The sequence below is a fragment of the Artemia sp. Qi Xiang Cuo genome, chromosome 19, assembly GCF_049724085.1.
Source record: "Artemia sp. Qi Xiang Cuo chromosome 19, ASM4972408v1, whole genome shotgun sequence".
Lineage (NCBI taxonomy): Eukaryota > Metazoa > Arthropoda > Branchiopoda > Anostraca > Artemiidae > Artemia > Artemia sp. Qi Xiang Cuo.
In genome coordinates this window covers 19,125,203-19,151,487 of record NC_142812.1, presented here as the reverse complement: position 1 = coordinate 19,151,487, position 26,285 = coordinate 19,125,203, and the positions used below count along the sequence as shown (strand labels likewise).

Here is a 26,285-nt window from a genome sequence, read left to right as displayed (position 1 = left end):
TCAGTTAGATATAAAGACATAAATAAAAAAGAACCATCTATCGCTACCCAACAAACACACTCAGTTAGATACAAAACCCCAGCAAAAATATAGGTCATAGACCAATTCAAAATATACTGAGTCATTGAAACAGATAGTACTGTCGAGTAGTATAGAGTACTGAAGGCAAACTAGTTCTATTTTACATGATAAAATAATGCGCCAGAAATTGGGTTGGTCAGTCAGTTTAGAAAATACGAAATTTATATATATAAAATTGAATGTATCCCTGTCTGTCTGTGTGTCTTATATACATTGCTAAACAGTTCATCTGATCATCAAGCAGCTTTACGGTGTTATTGAGTACAATCTTGCGAGGGTTTTATATTTACATTTTTTCACCCCTCCTTCAAGGCCCTCTCAATACTTTTCGCGCTGACTGAAATTAGATACCCCTCAGCACAAATACTTGACAGTCCCTTCTCCTCAAATTATTCGCATTTTCTTGATATTCAATTCATGGACTAGTCAATCAGGGAATATGTCATTCGACACACTTCCGGTGTGTTTAAAATTCCTTTTTCAGTAAAATGTCGGGAATTGGCATTCAACAACTTTTCAAATTTAAAAATACTACCAATTTTTTTCACGTAGGAAAATTTTCCGGGAAGGCGAATTGTCGGAAAGGGGAGGGGATTCTGATATTAAAATGAACTTTATTTGCATATATTTTTACGACTCTTTCCATAAGTAATCAAAATAAGTTAATTAGGTAATTTATATGAATTTAGGGTAAAGGACAACTTAATTCGGCATGGAATATGGAAAGCATGACGTCTGAATAAAGAAAGCGATCTTTTTTGCAAGGGAATTTCCCTTGGAGGGGGAGTTTTCCGGGATAATTTTCCTTGAATTTCTTTTCTTTTAAAATCACAGGATCATGCGACGGGTAAGCCAGATACATTGTAAAAAAAAATATTTAAATGTGTTTTACCCAGTATATGGTTACGGACTAATTCTTGGCAGGTCTCCAGTTTCTTCAGAAGCGTGGCAAATCCTCGTACTAGCGCACTTGTACTATACTTGTCTTGTAGAAAATTTATACTTTTTGTAAAAGGTAAATTACAAAATAGCAAAATACCTTGTTCAATATACCTTTTGAGCAAGTTTATTTACCAAATATTACAAATAGGGCATTTTATTAATGCTTATTCTATTATTAGTGCACCATTGGCTTCACCATACCACTTTGAGAAGATGATTCACAAAGGGCCACAAAACTTAAAAGTCTGATGACCCCTAGTGTTATTTCCGTTTTCTTGGCTCCGAAGTTCTTCAGTTCCTTGATATCAGGATTTTTTTTGTCTCTCTCCCTTTTTTGATTGTGAAAGTTTTTAACATTTTTAATTAGTTAATTAGAAAGTTTGTTAATTAGAAAGTTTTTAACATGTTTAACTTAGTTTTAACGGCACCCAAGCGTCGAATTAGTAAGGAATGAAGTCTTTTACGTATTATTTTTTTCATTAATTTTCCCAGGCTACTTTGTGTAGAAGTAGTTGTCATAGTAACTTGGGAGGGGGCTAATTCAATTGGAAGCTAAAAGTTCCAGTGCCATTTTCAGAGGAAAAAATGATTTAGAGGGCAACAGGCTCCCTTCCACACGATTTTTCACTCCGGGCATCCCCTAGCCCATGGCATCCGATCAAATTTCAAGATAGCCATCAAAATGGGTGGACGGGACACTAAATACTATGACATCAATGACACAGTCACAGAGACAAGGACCCCAAATTTTAAAAACTACCCATTGTTCTCCAATAGATTTTATAGTAGAAAAAAAGGCGGGCGTCGTTGATCGTGGCTATCTGATCGTCTTGAAATTTTAAAGGATCGTTCATTTCGTTTCAGGAGCCATGAAGCTTCCGGGGGTCCGCTATGGTGCGAAAGGTCTATGCCTGAAAAACTAAGCACTGGACCAAAAAATGGCAATCTCCCCTCAAGTTCGTGATAGGACTTTTTATGTTAAACTTCTATAGGAAAACTGACCATACATACATTCATGTTTAAAGCTGAAAAAAAAAAAAAAAAAAAAAAAAAAAAAAAAAAAAACGCTTAGAACAATCTTTTAGCGTTAATATAGACCAAAATAAAGATAAATATACCTTAAGAAGCAGTAGGCTGCCTGCTCAAGTATAAGCGCACACATTAAATCCGAGTCTTCTCCAGTAAGCCTTATACAAGTCTTGGCGGCTTCTTCAAATTCTTTAGCTTGTGACAATGTTTCATACCAGAGTATTCCACTTCGAATTCCGAGGACTCGATGTCTAAAATATTTACCAACTATCAGTTGCTTATATGGCTGTAACAAAAACTAAATTTGCCTAAATTTTTAGCCATTTGGAGCTATTTAGTGAAATTTGTGTAGATTTGCCTAAAATATAATTTTCAAGTACAAGTCAAAGTCCCGTTGCTAAGTCCGTGGTGTTGCAATATGTAAACTTTCGGCCTAAAATCTATTTCTGTCTTCCTGGACTTAGCCATTGATAGTTAATGGTAATCAAAGTGTTTGATTTTGAAGCTCTCATTTATAGGATTGGCCAGGGTCAATCTAAGGTCCACCCCTACACAAAGTTCTTTGTACAGAAGTGGTGATTTAGTTTTATTCTGTTTTTGACACTCTGTTTACAGAGTCTGTTTTCAGAGTTTAAAGATATATGTTTTGTTGGAGTGAACTTTGGGAGAATACAAGTGATTTATTTTCGACAACCGTTTAAGATTATTTTCATCGAACCCAGGCAGGGTAGGAAAAGATTTCGCGAGAAATATCGCCATTAGTATATTGACAGGGCGGTCCGTTTACCCTCCAAAGATACAGCTAGAGATATTAGTGGTTACCAGGTTGTGGCACCCTTGCCCCAGAGTTTGGACCTTTTGATCGTTCGATCAAGTTACCATACCTGACGAAACCGCCAGCGACGTTAGAGAGATCAAGTAGCTGGTAGGCGCAATGCAACCAGTATGAACAGTGGTACCAGCGGTGGCCCTAGACATAATAGTGGTACCAGCGGGGGTCCCACATATAATACTAGTGGTACCAGCGGGGGTCCCACATATAATACTTGTTTAACGCCGACAATTAGAAAAAAACTAAGTGCAATAAGCTTATTGAACGCAGTGTCTACTACCTTTCTTCTTCCCATGAGTAAGTAGTGTTAATAATCATTAGGTGGCAAGAAAAATGCGTTTTCTTTTCTTTTTTATTTCTTTTATTAAATGAAAACAGCGCAAATTTATTGTAAAAACTAATTGTCAAAGGACAATTCGTGTGTGGCTTATAGATCGTTTTTATTATTACCCTTAAATGGCACTCTAAAATAATTGAAATTAATCGCCAGACGAAAATTAAATCCACGCCCAAGAATATAAAAAACGGTAATTAAATGAGTAAAATACCAATACCAAATAGGCCACATTAGAGTTGCAGCAGGGCAAATAAACTGGATCAATAGCGCGAGGCAGGAACAAGGTTGAATCCAGGATTTTTTTTCGGGGGGGGGGGGGGGTACAAAAAAAAAAATTAAAAAAAAACATAAAAAATTTGTTTATATTCATTTTTGTTACGTTTTCACGAGTCAGATAAACATTTGTGGGGGGGGGGGTTCAAACCCCTAACCCTGGATACGACCTTGGGAAGGTGTCCATAACTAAACAAATAAAACAAGAAATAAACCAAATAATTTTAGGAATGACCACTTTTTTATCATTATTATATTCCTATAATATATTATGTAAAAAGTATGTAAATATATACTTTTAACATTATTTATATTTTTACTATTGGGTTTATTCTTGTTATACTAAAAAGCAAATTACTGCAAAAAAAGAATCAAAGTTTTTTAAATTCAAAAAGATAAATTGACTAAATAGACTTATCTTGACTTACTTTTCTTTAAAATTAAAGAAAAACGACTTAAAATAGCTTTCGTATATTAATATAATAATGATTTACGATTATTAGAATCTTATTACAGATCATTAAAATTAAATCATTATAAAAACGATTTTAATATGAGTCAAACCTTATAATCGTCATATTTCAAAAGGCTATAAGTTCAACGCAATGGAGTGTGTTAAAGCGTTTTATATTGTCATATATGAATCTAACAAATGGTAGCCTCCCTCTAAACGGTATCTCTAAAATACCGTTTCAGTAATTGCCTTGAAAAGCGTTTCCAGATATCGGCTATGTTGGAAACTAAATGGAAAAAAAAAAAAAAAAACCGAAAGGCCAATCGCTTCAACGAGAAAAGAATAAACTATAAAGAGTAAAGGTGCCCATCCACAAAAAATTAGGGGGGGGTGGTGATTATTTTTTTTTTGTTTCTTTAATGAAGATACCAATAAGTTATTTTACGAATCTAGGAGGGGGACACCTAGGGGAGGGCAACAAGAAATGCTCAATGTTTTCTATCGATTTGTAGCAGTTTTCGGCAGATGTTTCTAGATGTTTTCTTTAAAAGGCCTGCTGAGTAGCACACTGATAACCTCCACTTTAAGCAATAAAAATTACATTGCAACATTGTTTATATAAACATTTGAATTTTCAAATCTCCACTGCTTATTCTTTGCAATGATGTAAAGAGGTTTATTTAATTTTAGTAGGCTCTAAATGAAACTATCTTATTCAACGTCAAAACTACGCTTTTACCGGCACAAATCCGATATTTTACCTTGTTAACTAAAACAAAACTTCCTAAAAAAGAAGTTTTTCAAAGAAAAGTAAAGAAGCATAATAAACTTAAGACCAGCAGAAATAAAGTCTTGCAATAATTCAAGCTCAAAACAACCATAAATTACTAACAGAATAAGTGAAACCCAAAACAAACAGAAACTAAAATGAATAATAACACCAAAAAAAGGTAATAGATACTGATATAGATTAGTAAATAAATCTTAGAACGAGTGAAAATTAAATTGTAATATTCAAGTTAAACTAAAAACGAAAAAAAATACTAAAAACAAAAGCCTGGCTACTGCCCACCCCCCTCCCCAACCATAAAAGTTCTAGATTCAATTGCGTCATTTCCGTTTTTATTGAAAACTATATGTATTTTGAACAGTTTGCTTAAATTTTTCCAGATAAATCTGGAAAACCATCTGGAAAAATAATCTGGAAAAACCATCTGGAAAAAACCATCTGGATAAATCTGGAAAAATTTAAACCAGAGAAATAAATCACTATTTAATCAAAATGACTGGAAAGAACTAATGAAAAAAAAACTAAATATTTTATATATAATGACATGGTACTACTTCCTGGAAATCTCAACAATTCGTAATTTTATTTAACTATATTCGTTTTTTAATTTTTCACTGCTATAAATACTAAAAAAAAGGTTTTAGAACTCTAACGGCTAGGGGAGGTGAAAGGGGGCAGTAGTCAAACTTTTGTTTGAAGCAATTTTTGTTCGTTTTTAATTTGACTTGAATATAACGATTTAATTTTTACTTGTCTTAAAATTCATTTATTCATCCATATTAGCACAAGCTATCTATGTTTTCTACGATGGTTTATTTTAATTTCTGTTCCTTTTGGGTTTAATTTATTCTTTGATAAACATTTATAGTCATTTTGAGTTTGAATTGTTAAAAGACTTAATTTCTACTGATCTTAAATTTAAAATGGCTCTTTACTTTCCCTTCAAAATTTTTTTTTTCAGACACTTTTTTTAAATTAATTTCTGTTCTATTTTTATTACCGAAGTTTATTATTGTTTAATATAATGATTATTTCCCCCTTTTTTCAGGTCTTCGGCTTAAAAATTAAAATATCCGAGCCTAATTTAAATTTTTAAGCTGCATAAAGTGATCTGAGCGTTGGCTTTGATTAGAATTAATTAAAAAAAAACTTTTTCTACAAAATAAGTTTTTCAAAGAAAAGTAAAGAACTCCATTAAACAAGAAAAGAGCAAAAATAAAATCAAATAATCTACCAAGCGTGGAACTACCACAGATCAGCATCGATAAATAAATGAAACCCAAAACGAACAGAAATTACAATAAATAACCGAGTCAAACTCAAAACGAGCAGAAATTAACATAAGTTGGGCGCAAAACCCCCATGCCTTCCCAAGGCCAGAACATAATTTGCACTTTACTGAAAAAATATAATGTTTTTGCTTTTATAACTTTAATAAATCAACTAATATTAACATTTTGATTACTAAATATCAGTATATGTATATTAAACTGGCAATGCACATTCATTTGTGCCCTGTGACCATCACAGGTCACATTTTGATGGTCACATTTGATGGTCACATTCATTTGTGACCATCAAATGAGCCCTTTTTGAAATTTCTATAACAACTTTCGATATAAACTTTAATGCCCCCAGGGCATAACTTACAACCCTTGCACTGACGGCTCTGAGGGGGTTATCATCCTAAAAGACCTAATTTTCAGAACTTTCAAATACGTTGAACAACATGGATATCTCAAAATTTTGATTGGTTGTGTTTGGGAAAATGGTAAGCGTGAGAGGGGCATTAGTCGCTATCCAATCACTTTCAACTATTAAAAAAGGCACTACCCCTTTCAATTTCCACTTGAATGAGCTTTGAAGTTTCTACGACAACACTTTCAATTAAAACTTTATATGCCCCCAGGGCATAACTTACGACCCGTGCCCTAAGGGCGGTGGGGGAAGGGGTGGTCATCCTTAAAGAAATAATTTCCAAAACTTTCAACTACGTTGAACAAAATGGCTATCAAAACATTTTGATTGGGTATGTTTGGGGAAAGGTGGGCGTGAAGAGGGGGGGGGGGTAGTTGCACTAAGGACACCTTCCACAATCCAAAATGGCACCAGGCCTTTGAGTTTGAAAGCTAATGACCCCTTTTTCAAGTTTCTAGGAGAAAGATTTCTGCAAAAACCTTATCTCTATGTGTATCTATGTGTATTGCCTCTATGTGTGTCGTCTCTATTTGTATGTCGTCTCTGTGTGTTTGTCGTCTCTCTGTATGTGTCGTATCTGTGTGTGTGTGTAGTCTCTATGTGTTTGTCGTCTTTGTGTGTGTGTTGTCTATCTGTGTTTCGTCTCTGTGCGTGTTTCGTCTCTCTGTGTGTGTTTGATGTTTATGCTTTTGTTTTCTCTCTGTGTGTTTGTCGGCTCTGTGCGTGTGTTGTCTCTTTATTTTTTTCGTCTCGGGTCTATGTTGTGATATGTTAGGGGGGGTTAGTTGCCCTCAAATCACTTTCGACTATTAAAAAGGGTACTAGTCCTTTGAATTTCAAATCGAATGAGCCCTCTTTCAAGTTTCTACGACAACTATTTCAATAAAACCTTATATGCCCCCAGGGCATAACTTATAATCCTTACCCTGAGGGTTGTTGGGGAGTGTCCTCCTCAAAAATATGTTTTCTATCTGGAAACCAACTACGCTGAACAAAATGGCTATCTCAAAATTTTTATTGGATGTGTTTGGGGGAAGGATGGGTGTGTGTGTGTGGGGGGGGGCTATTTGCCCTCCAATCAATTTCGAATATTAAAAAGGGCTCTAGCCCTTTGAATATCCAATCGAATGAGCTTTTTTTAAAGTTTCTACGACAACGCCTTCTTTAAAAACCTTATATTACCCCAGGGCAAAATTTAAAACCCTTGCACTGAGGGCTGTGGGGGAGTGTCCTCCTCAAAAATATATTTTCTATCTGGAAATCAACTACGCTGAACAAAATGGCTATCTCAAAATTTGTTTGGGAGGTGTTTGCGGAACGGGTGGGAGGGGGGGGGGGGCGAGTTTCCCTCCGATCACTTTCGACTATTAAAAAGGGCACTAGCTCTTTGAATTTCCAGTCAAATGAGCCTTCTTTGAAGTTTCTACGACAACGCCTTCTATAAAAAACCTTAGATGCCCCCCGGGCATAACTTAAAACCCTTGCCCTGAGGGTTGTGGGAGCGTGTCCTCCCCAAAAACATATTTTCTATCGGGAAATCAACTACGCTGAACAAAATGGTTATCTCACAATTTTGATTGGATGTGTTTGGGGAACTGCTGGGCGTGGGGGGCTAGTTACCCTCCAGTCCATTTCGAATCTTAAAAAGGGTACTAGCCACTCCAATTTACAATCAAATTAGCCCTTTTCGAAGTTTCTAAGACAACTCCTTCGATACGAAGTGCCCGGGTATGGAGAAAAAAAAACAAAAAAAAAACACATTGTGCCCACATCATTCTTTACTTAGGCAGCACTAGCGCGCTGCCTATGATCAACATAATTATTGTATAAATTCTGTTCAATTTGAAATCAAGGTTTGGAACTGTTCCTGAATTAAGGTTTTGATTCAAAAGAAATAAGAGATAATATACTCGAAATAATCCTACTGCAAGAATATTCAAAATTGAAATATTTAAGATATGGCGTTTCAAAACTTAGATACATATAGTGTCTTAAGATCTCGTATAACACCCTACTTAACATTCCTTAAAAGTTTCAACTTGATACCCGTAGGTAATCCTGGGATCAATATAGATACGTCCAGGTATGCTCTTTCGGCAACTCGGATACACCTTGTGTCTTTTGATTTAGCGTAACGTCCTTTTTAAAATTCCCTGAAATTTTCAAATTAATAACCTTAGCCATTCGTGACTTGTTGCAGATAAGCCCCTTTGACAAACTACATAAACTATACAATTTTATAAGACAGGGTGCAGTTAAACTCTTTTTATTTACTTCAATCGCTCGAGTTTCAGTAGTAGAAGTTGAAGTAGTATTTTCAGTCGCAATGACAGTAGTAGTATTAGTACTAATAGTAGTAGTCACAGTTGCAAGTAGTTGCAGTTGCAGCCACGACTTGGTGCATTCGCAGTGGCAAGTTGCCGCACTCGCTGTCGCGAGTAGTCACAGTCGCAAATAGTGGCAGTAGTAGACGAGTTTCATTCATATTTGCAAGTATTTGCAGTTACAGTCATAAGTTGTCGCAGTCACAAGTAGTCATAGTCGCAAGTAGTCACGGTTGTAAGCTGTCGCAGTCGCAAGTATTCGTTGTCGCAAGTAGTCAAAGTCACGAACGCAAGTAGCCGTGGGTACAGTCGCAGACAAAGTAGTCGCAATGAAGTTAGTCACGGCCACAATCGCAAGTAGTCGCAATCAAAGTCGCCAGTCACAAGCAGTTGTAGTCTAAGTCGCAGGTAGTCACAGTTGCAGCCACACATAGTTGCAGTCACAAGTAGTCACAGTTGAAGTTGTGGTAGCAGCAGCAATAGTGGTCCTGAAAGTTTCAAGCTAACACCCTTAGCCGTTCCTAAAATTTTGCATATCAGCCTTTTTGATAACCTGCTGTGTGTAATGTCTTTTGATTTAGTTTTACATCCATCCCAACTTTCCGTGAAGTTTCACCTTCATGCCCTTAGCCTTTTTTTACACACCCAGGATCAAATACCGCCCCTCCAAATGATGAATACTGTATGGGAAATATGAACAAACTACGTAATTTACAACCCTTTTCTCGGGGGCTGCATGGGGCAGCGCCCCCCAGAGACATGGTTACTACATCTTTTGACTATTTTGAAAAAATTGGCTATTTCATAATTGGCTGATCAGTGTTGAGGAGGAGGGCACCTAGACAGGACAAAGGGAACCCTTTGCCTCCAAGTACTTTTCAACATGCCCTGAAAGTTTCAAATTAATAACCTCAACCGTTCCAGAGATATTGCTGATGCACCTTTTTGACAACCAGTATGCACATAGTAAGTTTTGATATTTTTTTTTTTTTTTCAACACCCCCTCAATATTTCCAGAACGTAGTCGCAAGTAGAGGTAGTCACAATCGCTGTCAGAACTAGTCGTATTTATAGCCATAACAGTATTGTAGCAATAGTGACCCTATGTTAACGCCTTTAAGATATTAAAGATACGTCCTTTTTGATAGTCTGGATGCACACAGTGTATTTTTATCTAGTTCAGCATCCCCATCAACATTCCCTGAAGTTTCGCCTTAATAAGCTTAGCTTTACACGACACACTCATGATAAAACATTCCCCCTTTCCCAATAATAAAGCCTGTACATAAACAATGGGTAAATTGCATAATTTACAGCCCTTGTTCATGGGGCTATGAGGGGTTTGTCATCCCGGGAAGCATAGTCATTAGACCTTTTGGATATTTTGAAGAAAATGGTGTGTGATAAATTTCCTCCTTATTACCCTTAGCCTTTTCAGACACCCAGTATCATACATTCCCCCCTTTCCGAATGATAAATAAAAAAATGGGCAAACTGCATAATTTCCATTCTTTACCCTGGGGATTGTGGGTGCATGACATCCCCGAAGGCTTAGTTGTGAGAACTTTTGACTATTTCAAACAAAAATGGTTTTTCAAAATTTCTAGCAGTTTTGAGGGGAGCAAAATTTTGAGTAGAGTTTTGAGGCGAGTTTTGAGGGGACGCATTTTGCATATAGTATGTTTTTATTTTGTTCGGTAACCTCCCAACATTTTAAAAAAAATTTCACCTTAATAGCCTGTCTTTCTGTAGACCCGGGATCAAACATTCACCTTTTTCCAATAAAAACCTTATATGTAAACAATGGGCAACATGCATAACTTACAGCCCTTAGCCCAGGGACCATGGAGGGGAGGGGGGGTATGTCATCCCCGAGGGCAAAGTTATTTGACCTTAAAACTGTTTTGAACAACATGGCTATTAATTTTTTTTTTACCAGATGTCTTTGGGGGGAAGGTAGCTAAAAAGGGCATATGAGGGAGGCCCTTTGGCCACTTTTCAACATTCCCTCTAAGTTTTAACTAAGTGCCCTTAGCCGTTCCTGTCTTCGCATAACGCCTTCTGATTTAGTTCAACATATCCCTCGGCATTCCCCGAAGTATCACCTTAATAACTTTAGCATTTTTGACACACCCATAATTAAACATTCCCCTTTTCCCAATGGTAAATCCTGCATGTGAACAATAGTCAAATTGCATATTTTGCAATCCTTGCCCTGGGGGCTGCGAGGGCATAGCATCCCTGGAGGCACTATTTTAGACATTTTTGCTATTTTGAACAACATAGTTTTTTCAATATTTTCGATCAGTGTTAATGGAAGGGGCATTTAAATAAGGCCAAATGTGGTTGATTTCCCTCCGATCACTCTTCAACATCCCCCTCAGCTCATTCTGGAATTTTCAAATTAATACCCTCAGCCTTTGTTTACATGTTGCAGATATGCACTTTTCACAACCAGCATGCGCAGAATGTGCTGTCATTTTATTCAACATTCCTTCTCAACGTTTCCTAAAAGTATCATCTTAATACCCTAAGCCTCTTTGGAGACCAAAGATCAAGCGCCCTTTTCTCAATAAAAAGCCTTGCATGCCAACTTTGCATGCAAAAATGCGCCATCTCAATAAAAACCTACAGCCAAGCTGCCAATGGGCAGCTTGCATGACTTGTAGCTTTTGTTCTGGGTGCTATGGGTGTTATTTCACCCGCGGATGCATTGTTATTTGACTTTTTGTCTATTTTGAAGAAAATGACTGTGTTAGAACTGTGATCAGATGCATCTGGGGGAGGGTGAGGGCGTAGAGGGGAGGATGATTACCTTCTGATCCCTTTTGACTTTTAAAAAAGGCACTAAAACCTTCAATCTTCAATCAAATGAGCCCACTCAGAAGTTTATCTTTCGCGTTTATACGTTGCCTTTGATAGAGAGTGAATCAATCAAATCCTGTGCAATTCTGTTTCATTTACTAAGGTGTGATTTACTCGGCTTGGGCTGCTACTCAAGGTCACCCTGCCGCGCTGTTTGCAATTACGGTTCTGGTTAGGTAAACTCAGTAAAGGTCCACCCAGGCTAGGACACAATTTAGGTATGAAGGATGACAGATTGCCAAAAAATGTTGTTTTTGGCCATCAATCCGAAGTCAAACAAAAAGCAGGTGTTTCCCCGAATGGGTGGGAAAAGGTCATAAAGAAGGATTTAAAGGGCAATTATAGCTTCAGGGGGAGGTAAAGAGTGAAGCTTTGAATAGATTGGGGTGGAGGAGGAGCGTCCATAGCTATGTTGGTCTCAGGTGGCTTGGTGCTCCAGTGAGTTGCTAGTAGTGGAGAAAGAAAAACATTGAAAAAGTAGGAATGTGAAAATGAGCTGTATTTACTAACTTTGCAATGTTGCTGTATGTATTAAACGCAGTATCAAAGTATCGGAATGGAATTGGCTTAGTCGCACTTGGATTTGCAATATTGTGAAGAGCCACTGACAGAGCTGCCATCTCGAGAGCACCAGCAAAGTATATCCAGGCTTGGTCACTTTCGAAGTCCCTTTTGGCAGTATGATAGCATTCATAAGCAAGATCGTAATGACCTAGCATAAACGCCAAGTCTGCTAACCTTCGGACTTGTAAAGGTGGTGAGTCAAACTGGTACCTAAAAATAATATCATTTGATTCAACTCAGATTTTTTTTTTTTTTTTTTTTTTTTTACTTTTTAGTCTATTTTAGTCTATTTTAGTATATTTTAGAATATTTTATACGTATTTTAGACGCTATTTTACTGAAATATTAGACACAGTTTTAGCCATATATACTTTTGACATATTTTTATCTCACACATTAGAAATTTTTTTTTTTTTTAAATAACCGGGGACGAATATCAGAGAGCAAAACTTGTCACTGATAGAAAATGCTGTTTTAGAGACATATTAGACACAGTATTAGCCCTATATGTTTTTTTAATAGACTATATTTAAAGTTAAAATCATGTTTTAACCCATAAATAGCTAGCACATTACATCATGTCATTTTCAAAAACAGCAAAGCTCGCTTTGCACAAAATGTGCAAAGCGAATTAAACTTTACCAGGGTTAATACCTTTTAAGTTCAGTAGACTCTTTATTTCTAGTTCTTTTAATTTCTTTTTCTAGGTATTAGTTTCCAATTTTTATTTCTATTTCTAGTTCTATATTTGAAATATATCTATTTGTTTCTATAAGCAAGTGAAATTTTACCATGGTTAATACCTCTTGAGTTTGAATACGCTCTTTATTTCTCGTTCAATTTATTTCTCTATCTGTTTCAATTTCTAGATCCTAGTGTTTCTTATTTCTACTTTAAGCAGGCAAACTATTTTTATCTCTGATTAAAATCATGTTTTTACCCCGAAGTACCTGGTAAAATGTTTTACAACATTTTCAAGAACGTTTTGTAAGAAAACATGGAAACTAAATCAAATTAAACTTACAGAATTTAACTGAAACTAATCACCAATTGCCTTAAAATGTTTCTATAATAATCAGTTAAATCATTTTAAAAAGGGGTTAAGTTACAAGATATAAAATTTACAGTTAAATCATTTTAAAAAGGGGTTTAGTTACAAGATATAAATTTTTACAGTTAAATCATCTTAAAAAGGGGTTAAGTTACAAGATATAAATTTTAAGGGAGAGCAAAACAGAAGAAAAATGTGAAAAATCGCCATGGTTATTCCATTGCTATTAACAACCAAATATTTGAATATTTTTTTTTTCTCCTTTCTCAAGGCTTCAGAATACCGTAAAAGAGAAAAAAAATGGAATAAACATATCCCTTTTCCAGTAAGTGCCAAAAGCCAACAAACGAGGAATAATATATTTCTAGGGGAGAAATGACACCTTCAAGCAGTAGCGTATCTATTGGGAGAGGGTGGAAAAGGACTTGACCTCTTCTACTGCTTTTAAAAACCAACTGTTTGAACTAAGTTTTTTTTTGTGTGTGTGTGTGTTTTTTTTTGTTCTTTTCTAGGCTTTAGAATACCAAAAAAAGTAAAAAAAAAAGAAAGAAAAAACGTTCCATTTACCAATAAACACTGAAAGCCACAAAACGAGGAATGACAAATTCTGGGGGGGAAACGACACTTCTCAGCAGGATCGTCTCCAGAAAGGAGGGGGGAGTGTGACAGCGGGCATACTGATTTTCCAACATAGTAAATAATTATTATAATATAGGGTTTAAGAGAGAAAAGACGGATTTAATTTAAATAAAGCAGCGACGGGAGTACTAAAACGTACAAAAAACAAAAGGAACAATAAGACATTAATCAATAAAAAAAATTCCGAATATTTTGACTCCACATTCGGGGGTCATTAGTTTTCTTAGCTTTTCAATTACTCTATCTACTTTTTATACTTAATAAAAACTATGCACATCATGTTTTTTTTACAGTTTTTTTTTTCCAAGATCACGTTTCAAGATCAAGATGCTGAAGATGTTGAAAATAAAGATGTTTCAAGCTCATCCAGATTTGACAGGACGCAAATGCAAATGCTGAAACCTTTCTGAGGTATAATTCTAAATAAGGACCTTTGAGTCATTGGAGGGCACTGCTAGCGCTACTAAAGCTGCTTTTCGCCACTCTAGTTTAGCTTGTTCGTGTGGAGTTTTCGACATATTTTCGTTGTGATGGTGCTTTCTTTCAAAGAATTGGCCTACCAATTCTTTGACTTTGGCTTTGTAAGTGTAAGTGTAACAATTCTTTGGCTTTGTAAGTGCAATCATTTTGACTTTTAACTATCAAAAAGTCTTTCTAAGAAGACTTAATTCACTTCAACTGACTACAGCGCCATCTACATTTGTCAGTCTGTTCAATAAATTGGCCTAGCTAGCTTTGTAAGTGTAAACATAATGACTTTTACCTATTAAAAAGACTTTTTAAGAAGATTTAATTCACTTCAACTGACTTCAGCGCCATCTACATTCGTGAGTCTGCTCAATAAATTGGCCTACCTAGCTTTTTAAGTGAAATTTACCTTTACCTATAAAAAGAAATGTTTAGAGAGGCCACCTAGCTTTGTAAGTGCAATCATAATGACTTTTACCTATTAAGAAGACTTTTTAAGAAGATTTAATTCACTTTAACTGACAACAGTGCCATCTACATTTGTCAATCTGTTCAAAGAACTGGTCTAACTAGTTTTGCTACTACCTTTGATGAGTTTCCTGCGTGATAGTGCAAACAACCGAAGAATTAGTCCTCCTGGCTTCATTTTGTGCACTTGTCATGGCGATTCGGTATGAAAAAGCCACCTTATACGAAGCCAATTCATCCATTTGGTAGCAACACCATCTACCTTCGTCAGTCTGTGGTTGTTCGGACTTCTTCGGAAGCCACGCGGGATGTGTGTACGGTACGCAAGACTAAACGTAGATGGCGAGGAAAGAGAGGCGGACGACGATGCCAGCAAAGTAGTATCCCTGTTCTCGTATCCGAGCGGAAATCGAGACCCCTGAGAAGTGCAAGACAAAAGACAATAAATGTGATCCATTGTGAACCTCCTTACGAAATCCCACCCGTACTGAGAACCTGCTATTCTGACCCAGTGTTACCAGCTGACATGAGCCCTCCTTCTCTTGAACCAGTCAGTGTCTCCACAAAGAAGAAGCTACCAAACTTTTTACTGTGTAATGCTCGGTCATTAAACAATACAATGGACGAACTGGATGTCCTTATTAAACAGAATTCCTGCCCTTTCGCAGCAATAACCGAGTGTTGGGACACTACAGACGAAACTAGGTTTATCAAAGGTTACACGACCTTTTTTTAACCCAAGACGAGACCGGGGCTTGGAGCGCCGTGGCGGGGGTGTCGGAGCATACATCCGGCAGGATTTACCCTGCAAATTACAAAGTGAGCCAACAGATTCCTGCCATGAAGTGATCTGGGCTGAGTGTAGACCGAGCTTTCTTTCCAGACAAATCTCGTGCATTATAATAGCAGTTGTTTACTACCCAGAAAGTGCAAAGAACAGGAAGGAGCTTATACAGTACCTTCAAACAAGCATTGACAATTTTCGCCGACAATACGCAGCACCTGCGTTCATAATAGCTGGCGACCTTAACCAAAGCAATAAGCAATGGGTGTCGTCTATGCTTGACTTAAAGCAAACCGTTAATGTTCCCACCCATCAGAGTGGTAGTATAATCGACCTTATTTTCACGAATCTATCCGATGACTACAAACCCCCGCGCTCTCTTGGTCCGCTCCAAAACTCAAATCACTTCGTTCTTCTGTGGGAAGCTATAGCTCATTTTCCAAAGCCAAAAAAGACACGAATTACCGACCGACTCCTGTCCAAGGAATCTAACTGCTCCTTTGGAAGCAAGATTGGGACTTTCAGCTTTGAGGAGATCTGTTCAGTGACAGACCTGGGCCTGAAAGTGGAACTACTTTATTCTCTGCTTTTAAACATGTATCACGAACATTTTCCCACAAAAACCGTGGTTGTCAGTGAAAGCGACAAACCACGGGTGATGCAGGAAATTAAAGCCATAATCAAGACCCGCTGCCAGCTTCACTCCAGCGGTCAGTTACCTGCAGCGAACAAACTGAGGAATCATATAGTGAAGGTAAACAGAGATGCTAGGAAACACTACGTTCGCGAGAAAGTGTCCCCACTGTTGAATACCGATCCTCGGAAATGGCATTCTGAGGTCAAACGCTTGACCGGAAAGAAAATAACCGGCGACATTAAATACATAAAGAAAACGGAACACCGGTGACATCTACTGTAGTAAACACGTTTTTCTCAACAATCTGCACAACTTACCCTTCCGTCAGTGACAGTGAAATTGAGACACTGATAAGAGATTCTTCAGAAGAATTGATCGTTGAAGTGACCGAATATTCGGTTTTCAAGGAGATCGAAAAGCTGAAAAAGAACTGTTCTTCGTATCCCGGAGAAATGCCAGTAAAGTTACTGATTGAATAAGCAGTTTTCCTTGCCAAACCCCTAACTTCAGTGACTAACCAGTGTTTTAAGGAACAAAGATTTCCTCGGGCATGGAAGAAGGCATACGTACGAGTTATACCGAAAGTAAAAGGTTTCAAATCGTGTGACCAACTAAGGCCGATCTCAATTGCTCCCAACCTAGCTAAAGTGACTGAATCTTTCACTTACCGCGAACTTCTTTCTCACATCAGCCATTCCTTAGACCCCTTTCAGTACGGTTGTCTAAATGGAAGTAGCACTACTCACTATTTGGTGAGACTTTTCCACCTCATAACTGAATGGCTAGATCAAAGGAACAAAATTGTGGACTTGCTCTTAGCTGATTATTGAAAAGCGTTTGACCTAATCCGCCATATTACCGCTGCCGAGAACTTGAAGGCGATGGGTGCAAAGAAGTATATTCTACTACTTTTTATCGATTTTCTTCGTGGCCGTCATCAGTGTGTATACGAGCCCTTCCCGGGAGATCTCGATTCAGAATGGGGCAAAATTACCTGTGGTGCACCTCAGGGCACCAAACTTGCGGTCCTTCTATTTCTAGCAGTGATAAATTTCGTGCTTTCGGGAGTTGATGATCGGTTTAAATACGTTGAAGACTAATCTAACCTGCTGAAGTACCTGGTTGACAAGCTCCAAGTCGTTCCACAGTTCAGTAGTGACCTCAACTCAACTTTCGTCAGCCAGTGTGACATGTATGGGTTGCAGATCAACGAGAGTAAAACAAAAGTGATGAGGTTCAACCCTCAAAAACGTGATCTATCCTGTCCTGAACCATGGAACCCAACCACGTCAACCGCAATTATACTCGGTGTCACTTTTAGCTCACTGCTCCTTTAGCCCGCATGTTGCAAATCTAGCGAAAAAGGGAAATTACGCCTTAAGACCGTTCATGACTTTGCGGCGCCTAGGTTTTTCTATAACACAACTCAGACTGGCTTATTTGTGTTATGTGCAGCCATTACTCGAGTACGCATGCCCTGTCTGGGGCCTACGAGGGCACAATACTGAATACCTTAGTAGTGACATGTAAACTGTACAAAAAAGTGCTACAAAAATCATACTCTGTCCAAATCACGTGTCTCATGAGCCCGCTCTCGAGTCGCTGAAAGTTCTGTCTCTCCTTGAGTGCCATACGAACAAATGATCAAATATGGACATTCGTTACTCGCATGTGATAAGCACCGTTCGTTACTACGACCTGCTTGTACAAAACGTGTGAATACCCGAAGCAAAATCAAGCTTGAACCCCCAAGGTGCCGTACAAATCGCTTCGTGAACTCTTTCGTCCCTTTTTTTGTTAGTGCATTTAATCTTTTTTTTTTGTTTTTTTTTTCACTTTAGTGACCAATGTTTTAAAAAATAGCATTATTTTAGTCGCGGCCTAGGCTAAAACTATGAAAGCTCTTTCTATTAAATAATTCTAATCCATTCTAAAAGTGGCTGAGTCAAGGGAATGAAACTTTCAGGAATGACCCAGAGCCTCAATAATCCCTTCGAGAGGTATTTTGAAGTACCTGCCTCCACCCTTTCCCCCTCTAAAGGGTAGTGACTATTGGTGACGTTTGACACCCTTTGTGTTATAATGCGACACCTTGATAAATAGATTTACTACTGAAATAAAGCACAATGAACGTGCCTTAAGCCTCATAATTTGTGTGCAATCTAGATTAAGTGTAATAAGAAGGTGGTGTATGAAGCATCTTCCCTTCCCCCTTCTTTCCTATCCAATCTTCCTTTCTTGGAAGACTGAAGATTCAGCCTGCTCTGCCTTGAACTTTTGATTTTTTTTTTTTTTTTTTTTTTTTTTTTTTTTTTTTTTTTTTTTTTTTTTTTAATGGTTGCTTTAGAGTCAAATGGGTAAAAGCAATAAAAATTAATAAAAATTAATAAAAAAATAATAATAATTAAAATAATAAAAAGTAAAGATGAAATTGAGTTTAGGGGCTTTTTGCTATCTTGGAAAGAACGAGTAGTTGAGTTTATAATTGCGTAATATATATAATTGCGAAGGTATAATTTATTTCTTTAAATATAGCAGAGCTTTAATGAAGGTAAAAATCCTACTGAAAACAAAAACATTTTCAAAAACAATAGTCAATAAAAACGTGACTGAAAACCCTAAATTAAGATGAACATTTCTTGTCAAAGTTCTGATGGATATAGACCTCTTATCAATGCAAAGTTCTAAGCCCTAGAAATAGGTAAAGAATTGAGGTAGTAGCTTGACAATACCTTCGCAGGATATATTTCAGGCCCTGAATTCATTTCTGAAAGTTTCATGGGCCTAAATCAACGGGTTTCCAAGATAGCAAGAAGCCCCTCAACTAGAATTTTACTCCTTTTTGGCACATCGACAAATATAAAATGATGAAAGACTAACTTACACACCGGTTCCTGGAAGGATTCCTTGTTTTGTTTTTGTGGAACCAAAAAATCGCCTTGTAGCACTGAAAATCGACGTTTGAGCGTTTTTTCTATTCATTGCCTAGAAATAAAAAATATAATTTGATATAAAACATTTCTAAAATAAAAAAAATCTGACCCGAATAATTCGAGGGAAAGTTTTTAAATACTTCGTCATAAAATTCAATAAAAAATATTATTATAAAATAACTATATTATTACATGATTCATTCAATATATATATATATATATATATATATATATATATATATATATATATATATATATATATACCCCGGCACACGACAGGCTTCTATATATAGATTCCCACTGTCGCTTGTCTTCTAAACGCAATCAATTTGAGCCTATTCTTGATGTCATGACGTCTAAATGGACCTTAAGTTAGAAGTGATGCCTTTATAGAATTATATTTTTTTTTTAACTACGCGGCAGAATTCTATATTTGGATTTTCACTGTCGCTTGTCTTCTAAACGCAGAAAATTTGAGCCTTTTCTTATGTCATGACGTCCAAATGGACCTTAAATTAGAAGTAGTGACTTTGTAAAATTACGTCTTTTTTGTATTGAAACTTTAACCTTTGCCTCGGCTTGTCTTTTGTCATTATAAAACACATACAACCGAACCCTTTTTTCTTTTAATTGCTCAGGTGGAGGGACAAAAACTTCTTTTTCTTCCAACGATTTATCTAGTCCCGGTTTTGATTTTCAAAGGTATGATAGGCATTGATGACCTTATTCATGTCAAAATCCCATACCCAGTAATCATCGCTATCCTTTTCAATTTGTTTGGTTCGTTTTACCTCGGCTTTTCTTTCGTTCCATTGATTAAAAAACTTTCCATGATTAAAAACTGGAGTACTGAGGTCGGCGCCAAAAAATTCAAAACTTTGCGCTTCCGACTTATGTATAGTCATGGCAAATGCAGGTCGAAGTGTAAATTGATGTCGTTGAACAGTACATCCAAGTTGACCTTCACTAGAGTTCACTGTAACTCGGGATATGTGGACTTCTTTTCCTGATTTTCCCCCAGTAATTACATTCGCCTTAATTATGTTGTCACATTTTCATTAACAATAAGACGGGTTCCATTACACATCCCATCTGAAATATCTAATAACGCAAAAGAATAAGTATTGTATTTTTCTTTATTTTTAAGTCATGTGGTGGTAAATCTGCAGTTTCAATTGAATTGAGGAATTCTGGAGTAAATTCAATTCCTCCTTTTTATTTATCTCTTACAGAATCGTAGCTTTTACACGATCGTACTTATTTATTAATCGTACTTTTATAGCTTTTATACAAATCGTAGCGACTTGTATTCTCCTGAAAGGCGATCGACGATTTTCGCATTTATTTTACTAACTTCTTTGTTGATTGTAGCTAAAATTGCTCGATCCTTCATGAAATGGAAACTTTGTTTAGACAAACATTCTCCAAATACTTACTCAATTCAATTGCCACTGGAAATTATATCTTCCGGTAATTCAATTATATATATAATATATATATATACATATATATACATATATATATATATATATATATATATATATATATATATATATATATATATATATATATATATATATATATATATATATATATATATATATATATATATATATATATATATATATATATATATATATATATATATATATATATATATACATATATATATACATATACATGAGATATAAATAAAAAAATAAAAAGATATATGAGCTATATGCATAATAAATTAAAGATAATAAACAAACTATCACTAATAAGTAATGATCATGCACTTTTACCAAAAAAAATAACTAATTTACAACAAGGGTTCAGCAAAGTTCGGCAAAAAAGTTCTTACAAGTGTTGCGCAAAATCAGCATTCTTATAAAGAATGCCAAGCAATAGCCTCTCCCATGTATAGGGTGTACATGGGTTTAATTTCCTCTTTAAGGATTGACTGAAGTATGGCCAGAATTAAACCATGATATAAAACAACTCGCAATACTCGTCACTTAACCTATAAGCAAAAAAAAGAAAGAAAAATCTGAAATGATAGACACAATTATTTATTTTAGAAGATAAATCATAATTTCAGGAATAAATTTCTATTAGTTCCGTCTAAAATAAAGGTAAAATAAACTATAAACTAAAAAAAGTTACAGATTAAAAAAAATTTACAAAATCGAGAAAGAACATAAAAAAATTACCGTCTGGTAAAGACTTTTCATCTGTCCTTCAATAAAGGGCAATAAACATTTTAGATAAAACTCATTAACAAACGTTTGAATCCTCTGTTTATCTTCAGCGTTTAAACAAGATCCATGGATTAAAATCGAATGATCTTTCTCCGAATCTTCGCTGGCTGCCAATGGTCCTAGTCCTTGCACTGAAGTAAGAGAACCAGAACTACCGTACTGAGGATCATTCTTAGTACCCTAAAAAACAAAGAAATAACAGTATTTTAAATTCTAGCCACTTACACAGGGGATCTTAATGAACCTCCCACAGCCCTTCAATTACCCTCACAACCAAGGGCGTATCCAAAAAATTTTTGTCCGACTTGTAAAAACGTAACAAAAATGAACATAAACTAATTTTTTATGCATTTTAAATTTATTTTTGTAACCCCTTCCCCCGAAAAAATCCTTTTGTAACCCCCTCCCCCTTCCGAAAAAAAACTTGGATACGGCCCTGATCGCTACTTCTTAACATGCATTATAGACATAAAGAATATGGAACAACATAGAAAATGGAACAGTAAAAACATAGAAAAAGTTTTTTACTTTGTTGTTCCGTTTGTTTTTAATTCTTTTACAAATCCACAGAAGTAGGTTTGTTCTCTATTTTTTAATATTTTTCTTTTCCCTTTACAATTTTTCATTTCCACTTCCTATTACCTTTTCAAGAACATAGAGTAGTATAGAATATGGAACAGTAAATATACAGAATAATGAACTAACTGAGTTTTTGTTCATCCTTTACTCCTTAAATTTATCTCATTTCCTTTTATAATTCTTTGTTTTTGGCTTTTTTTACTTTACTGTTTTATTTGTTTTACTTTTTGTTTTTACTTCTTTTAAAAGTCTACAGTGGGTTCGTTTTTTCTTTTTCTTTTTTTCCATTTACAATTTTCATTTCCACTTACCTCTTCAAGATAATAGTACAACATATAATATGGAACAGCACAAATACAGAATATATTCATTTTTGTTCATCCTTCACTCCTTAAATTTACCTAACTGTGTTTCCGTTCGTCCTTTACTTCTTAAGGCCATTTGATACCATAAAGGATCACCCTATCTCGTCCAGTATAAACCTTCTTAGTTTGTGGCAAAACTATTCAGAATTGATCGGGTGGTTTCACCATAGCTTGTCTATGGTTGCTATGGTGGTTTCGCCATAGCTTGTGTAGCTTTGATAAGGAAAAAAAATACGGCATTGGACTTTACAGTCCCTACCGGCAGTGCTGATCTAGCGTAAAGAGCAAGGCGTTGAGGAGAGGACAGCCCCTTTAATATACGGAATAATTTCTGTTCGTTTTAAGCTTTAATGTCGCTCCATACTTTCAGTTAAAAAAAATTGTTTTTTTTTATTTAAATTCGATAAGGTTCCAAAGCTGCATGTATATATACATATATATATATATATATATATATATATATATATATATATATATATATATATATATATATATATATATATATATATATATATATATATATATATATATATATATATATATATATATATATATATATATATATATATATATATATATATATATATATATATTGCGTATATAATATATAATAACATATATAATATGAATATATTCTTAAATACGGTACTCTTATTACTCTAATTTATACTATTTTTTTATTTCTTTTTTAGATATACTAAAACACTTACAAAAATCATGGATCTTCCCATATTAGGGCTCGATACCTGCCCATATAAGATACTATTGGTACCTTGGGGACTAGTGACAGCAGACATACCAGACAATGACGTCAAACTGAGTTCAGATTGGGAGGGTCTTAGTTTACCACCGGGAGATGGCTCTCTCATAGCATCCAAGAGTTCAGCTTCTTGAGATTCTCCAATAACTTGTTCTCCTTCTTCGATAGAGATAGGGATACTTGTATCCACAACGCCCTCCGATGCTTCAGGCTCCGTCTATAACCAAAATTATATATAAGGTAGTGAATCTTTATAAGCCAGGTCTAAGCCTACTCGACCTAATCTTATCAGGATTCTACAAAGCAATGAGTGTTTTTAGTCTATCCCCTCCCCATGGCTGTTTGAAATTCTCAATGTGCATAGCTTTGGAATTTAACTGAATTTCGTCAAATCAGTTAACGATGTCGTTCGTTATAAGTTTGATTGTCGCTCTTAAAGTTCAACCTTCATTTTAAAAAAAAACTTGTTTTTTACTTGACCGGTTTAAAATCATAAAGCGTTATTTTAAACAAAAGGAAAATTGTACAACAATGCTTCAGATTAATAATCATCCCTAAGTTGTTTTTTTTTTGGGGGGGGGGGTGTCTCAATGCCAAAACAATATTACAAGTCAACATTTTTAAATTTTTAGAAGAGGCTTCAGTTCTACAGACAAATATTATTCCTATGAGAGGCCCTCCCCCGACTCTTCCACCTCTGTGCCGGTAAGCCAATTGATGTAATCTTTTATGTTATATTCACCATGTTCCTGCAATATGGAGGAGCTGTCACTCTCTGATCATTCATATTGTACACAAAGTCCAATTATACTCCTCTCAATGAAGGAAGGTTAGGGGATAGCCACCCCTACCTACTCTAGATACTAATCTGAGTGATCCTTCATGGGAAGTTGGTATTCTTGAGTCTAAAATGGGACTTTTACGGCTTCAAGAATCATCTCCATAAAGAGATTTCACAAACCTTTCTTGGACATTTTGTGTGAAGCGGTGCAAAACTGATTTAAAATTAGTATTACAGGTAACAGCCATTATAACAGTTATTTTTGCGTGAGCAGCATATATTTTTAGGGAGAGATTTGTTGCTACCATGAAAAAGTGGGACCTTTAAAATGGGAAGCGATCTGCACAGCTTTTCGATAGCCCTAAACGAATAAACTATCTTGGAATTTTTATTTGGCACCGTCTTGGCCCTAGATTCAAGAGTGTTGGTTTCTATTAGAGGTACTTTCTTAGTTGCTGTTATTGTAATGAATGGTTTGAAAAATAATATAAATTAATTACGTAAGTTGACTTAAAAAACCAATAGAGATCCCAAGAATATAATAAAACACATAAGATACGTTTTTTTTTTTAATTTTACAATTTAATCTGAATAACTTAACAATTGCGGCATGTAATTATCAGAAATTATATATTTAACAGTAACAGTAAACAGACACAGTAAACAGTAACAATAACAGTAAACAGATCAATTTACTGGCTAAAAATTTGATGGTAAAAAAAATCGGTAAAAATCAATGAAATGGCGGTAAAAAAAAAATATAAAAAAAGCGCAACACTTGCACAAATTGGGACATTATTAATTATTCAAAAGACATAATGGTGAATTAACTTTTAAAAGTTAGCGTAAGCTATGAAAAAAAAACTATCTGAACATCAATCTAATTTTTAGTAAGTAAAGACAGTTTCATAATTTAGTCAGTAATGCTCCATAATTTTTATTTCTGAAACTCATAAAATTTTTGGCGGGCGGAACTTTGCGTTTTCATTCTTGACATATTTGAAGACCACAGAATTTAGCAAACTTCTTTGATGAAAGAAGACTTCTTTGATGAGAGAACCCACTGCAAGTTTGGGTTCTCTTTCTCTCTTACCCTCCACCCTCCGTATAATATATTTTTTGTTTTAACTATTGTTTCTTTTTTTTACAAGAAATGGAGTGAAAGTTGGGTTCAAAAATTGTGAGTCAAAATTGGACTTCTAAAAACAAATGCCAAGGGTGGACATATTTCCGGCGACCTGTTTTTCGTTTCTTTCCTTTATTCGAGTATTTTACCCAATTTTAACAATAATCTTATTTCTTAGCACATGCTTTAATCAGCCAATCAGCACATGGGCTGTTAGAATAATCATCACATAAAACTAATTAAGAAGCATAATAAATAATAACCAGTGGCGTAAATTCCCGAAAATTAGGGGGGAGGGGATTCATTTGTCAAAATCTGAGGGGAAGTGAGAATTTGCTTCTTTTTTTTAACAAAGACATAATAAAGGCCGAATCCAAGAGTTTATTTTTTTAGGGGGACGCAAAAAAACTTTTAATAACGTATCAAAAATTTGTTTATATGCATTCTGATATGTTTTTACGAGCCAGACAAACATTTCGGGGGAGGGAGGCAAAACCCCTAGACCCCCCCCCCCCGGATACAGCCTTGCACAAAACAACCATTTTCAAGAAAAATACTAAAAAAAAAAGGTATTTTTCAAAACCTGTGTGGGGGTGGAAATCTTGGGGGGATGGGGTAAAGAGCCAGGGGCGCCATTTGGGGGGGGGGGCAGGGGTGGGCCATTGCCCACGCTAATTTTTCTGGGGGGCCCTAGCTTCCTCCCAAAAAGGCCTTTTTTTTTTCTTTTACAAAATATACAGGAACAAAATTACAATTAGCAATTAGTCAAAATTTTGAAACTGCTACATTTATATGTAGATTAACTTAGATAATACTGAGATTAAAAGTACAACTGAGTCATGGACAGGGTTGCCGACTGGACATATTTTATGTCCAAAGGACATATCTCTATGTGCCTAGACATAATGACATAATTGGGCAAAAAATGGACACATTTTAGACATCTGGGACATAAAGTGGGCACATTTTCCAAAATTATTACATAAATCAAATTACTTTCATAAAAAACTGTCATTCATCACCAAATGAGTGCTAAGACTTATATCAACTAATTTTTTAAGCTCTGTATTTATTTTCCAGGGTTGATTGCTCTTCTTTGAAGCGAACTTTCTGAAAATGCCTTCAGAATTATTTCACCTGTAAATAGTATTTTTGCCCTGATTTTTTATTGGCATGGTCAAGATAAAGGACAATCTATCGCCTTTTCCATATAATCTTACTTCCGGCTTCCGAACGTCACACAAATATTTCAATGAAAAGTTAAC

General features: G+C 35.6%; 1 protein-coding gene across 1 annotated transcript in view; it reads right to left on the bottom strand.

The window, feature by feature from the left end:
* Positions 1-26,285, bottom strand: part of l(3)76BDm (trafficking protein particle complex subunit 8 homolog l(3)76BDm) — a 183,895-nt gene that overhangs the window by 110,589 nt on the left and 47,021 nt on the right. Inside the window, exons 6-10 of the mRNA XM_089104758.1 lie at positions 23,064-23,330; positions 21,362-21,589; positions 19,121-19,221; positions 12,136-12,399; positions 2,142-2,303 (exon numbers count right to left, since the gene is read on the bottom strand). Coding sequence (XP_088960884.1) covers positions 2,142-2,303; positions 12,136-12,399; positions 19,121-19,221; positions 21,362-21,589; positions 23,064-23,330 — 1,022 coding nt within the window. The remainder of the gene's footprint in view (positions 1-2,141; positions 2,304-12,135; positions 12,400-19,120; positions 19,222-21,361; positions 21,590-23,063; positions 23,331-26,285) is intronic.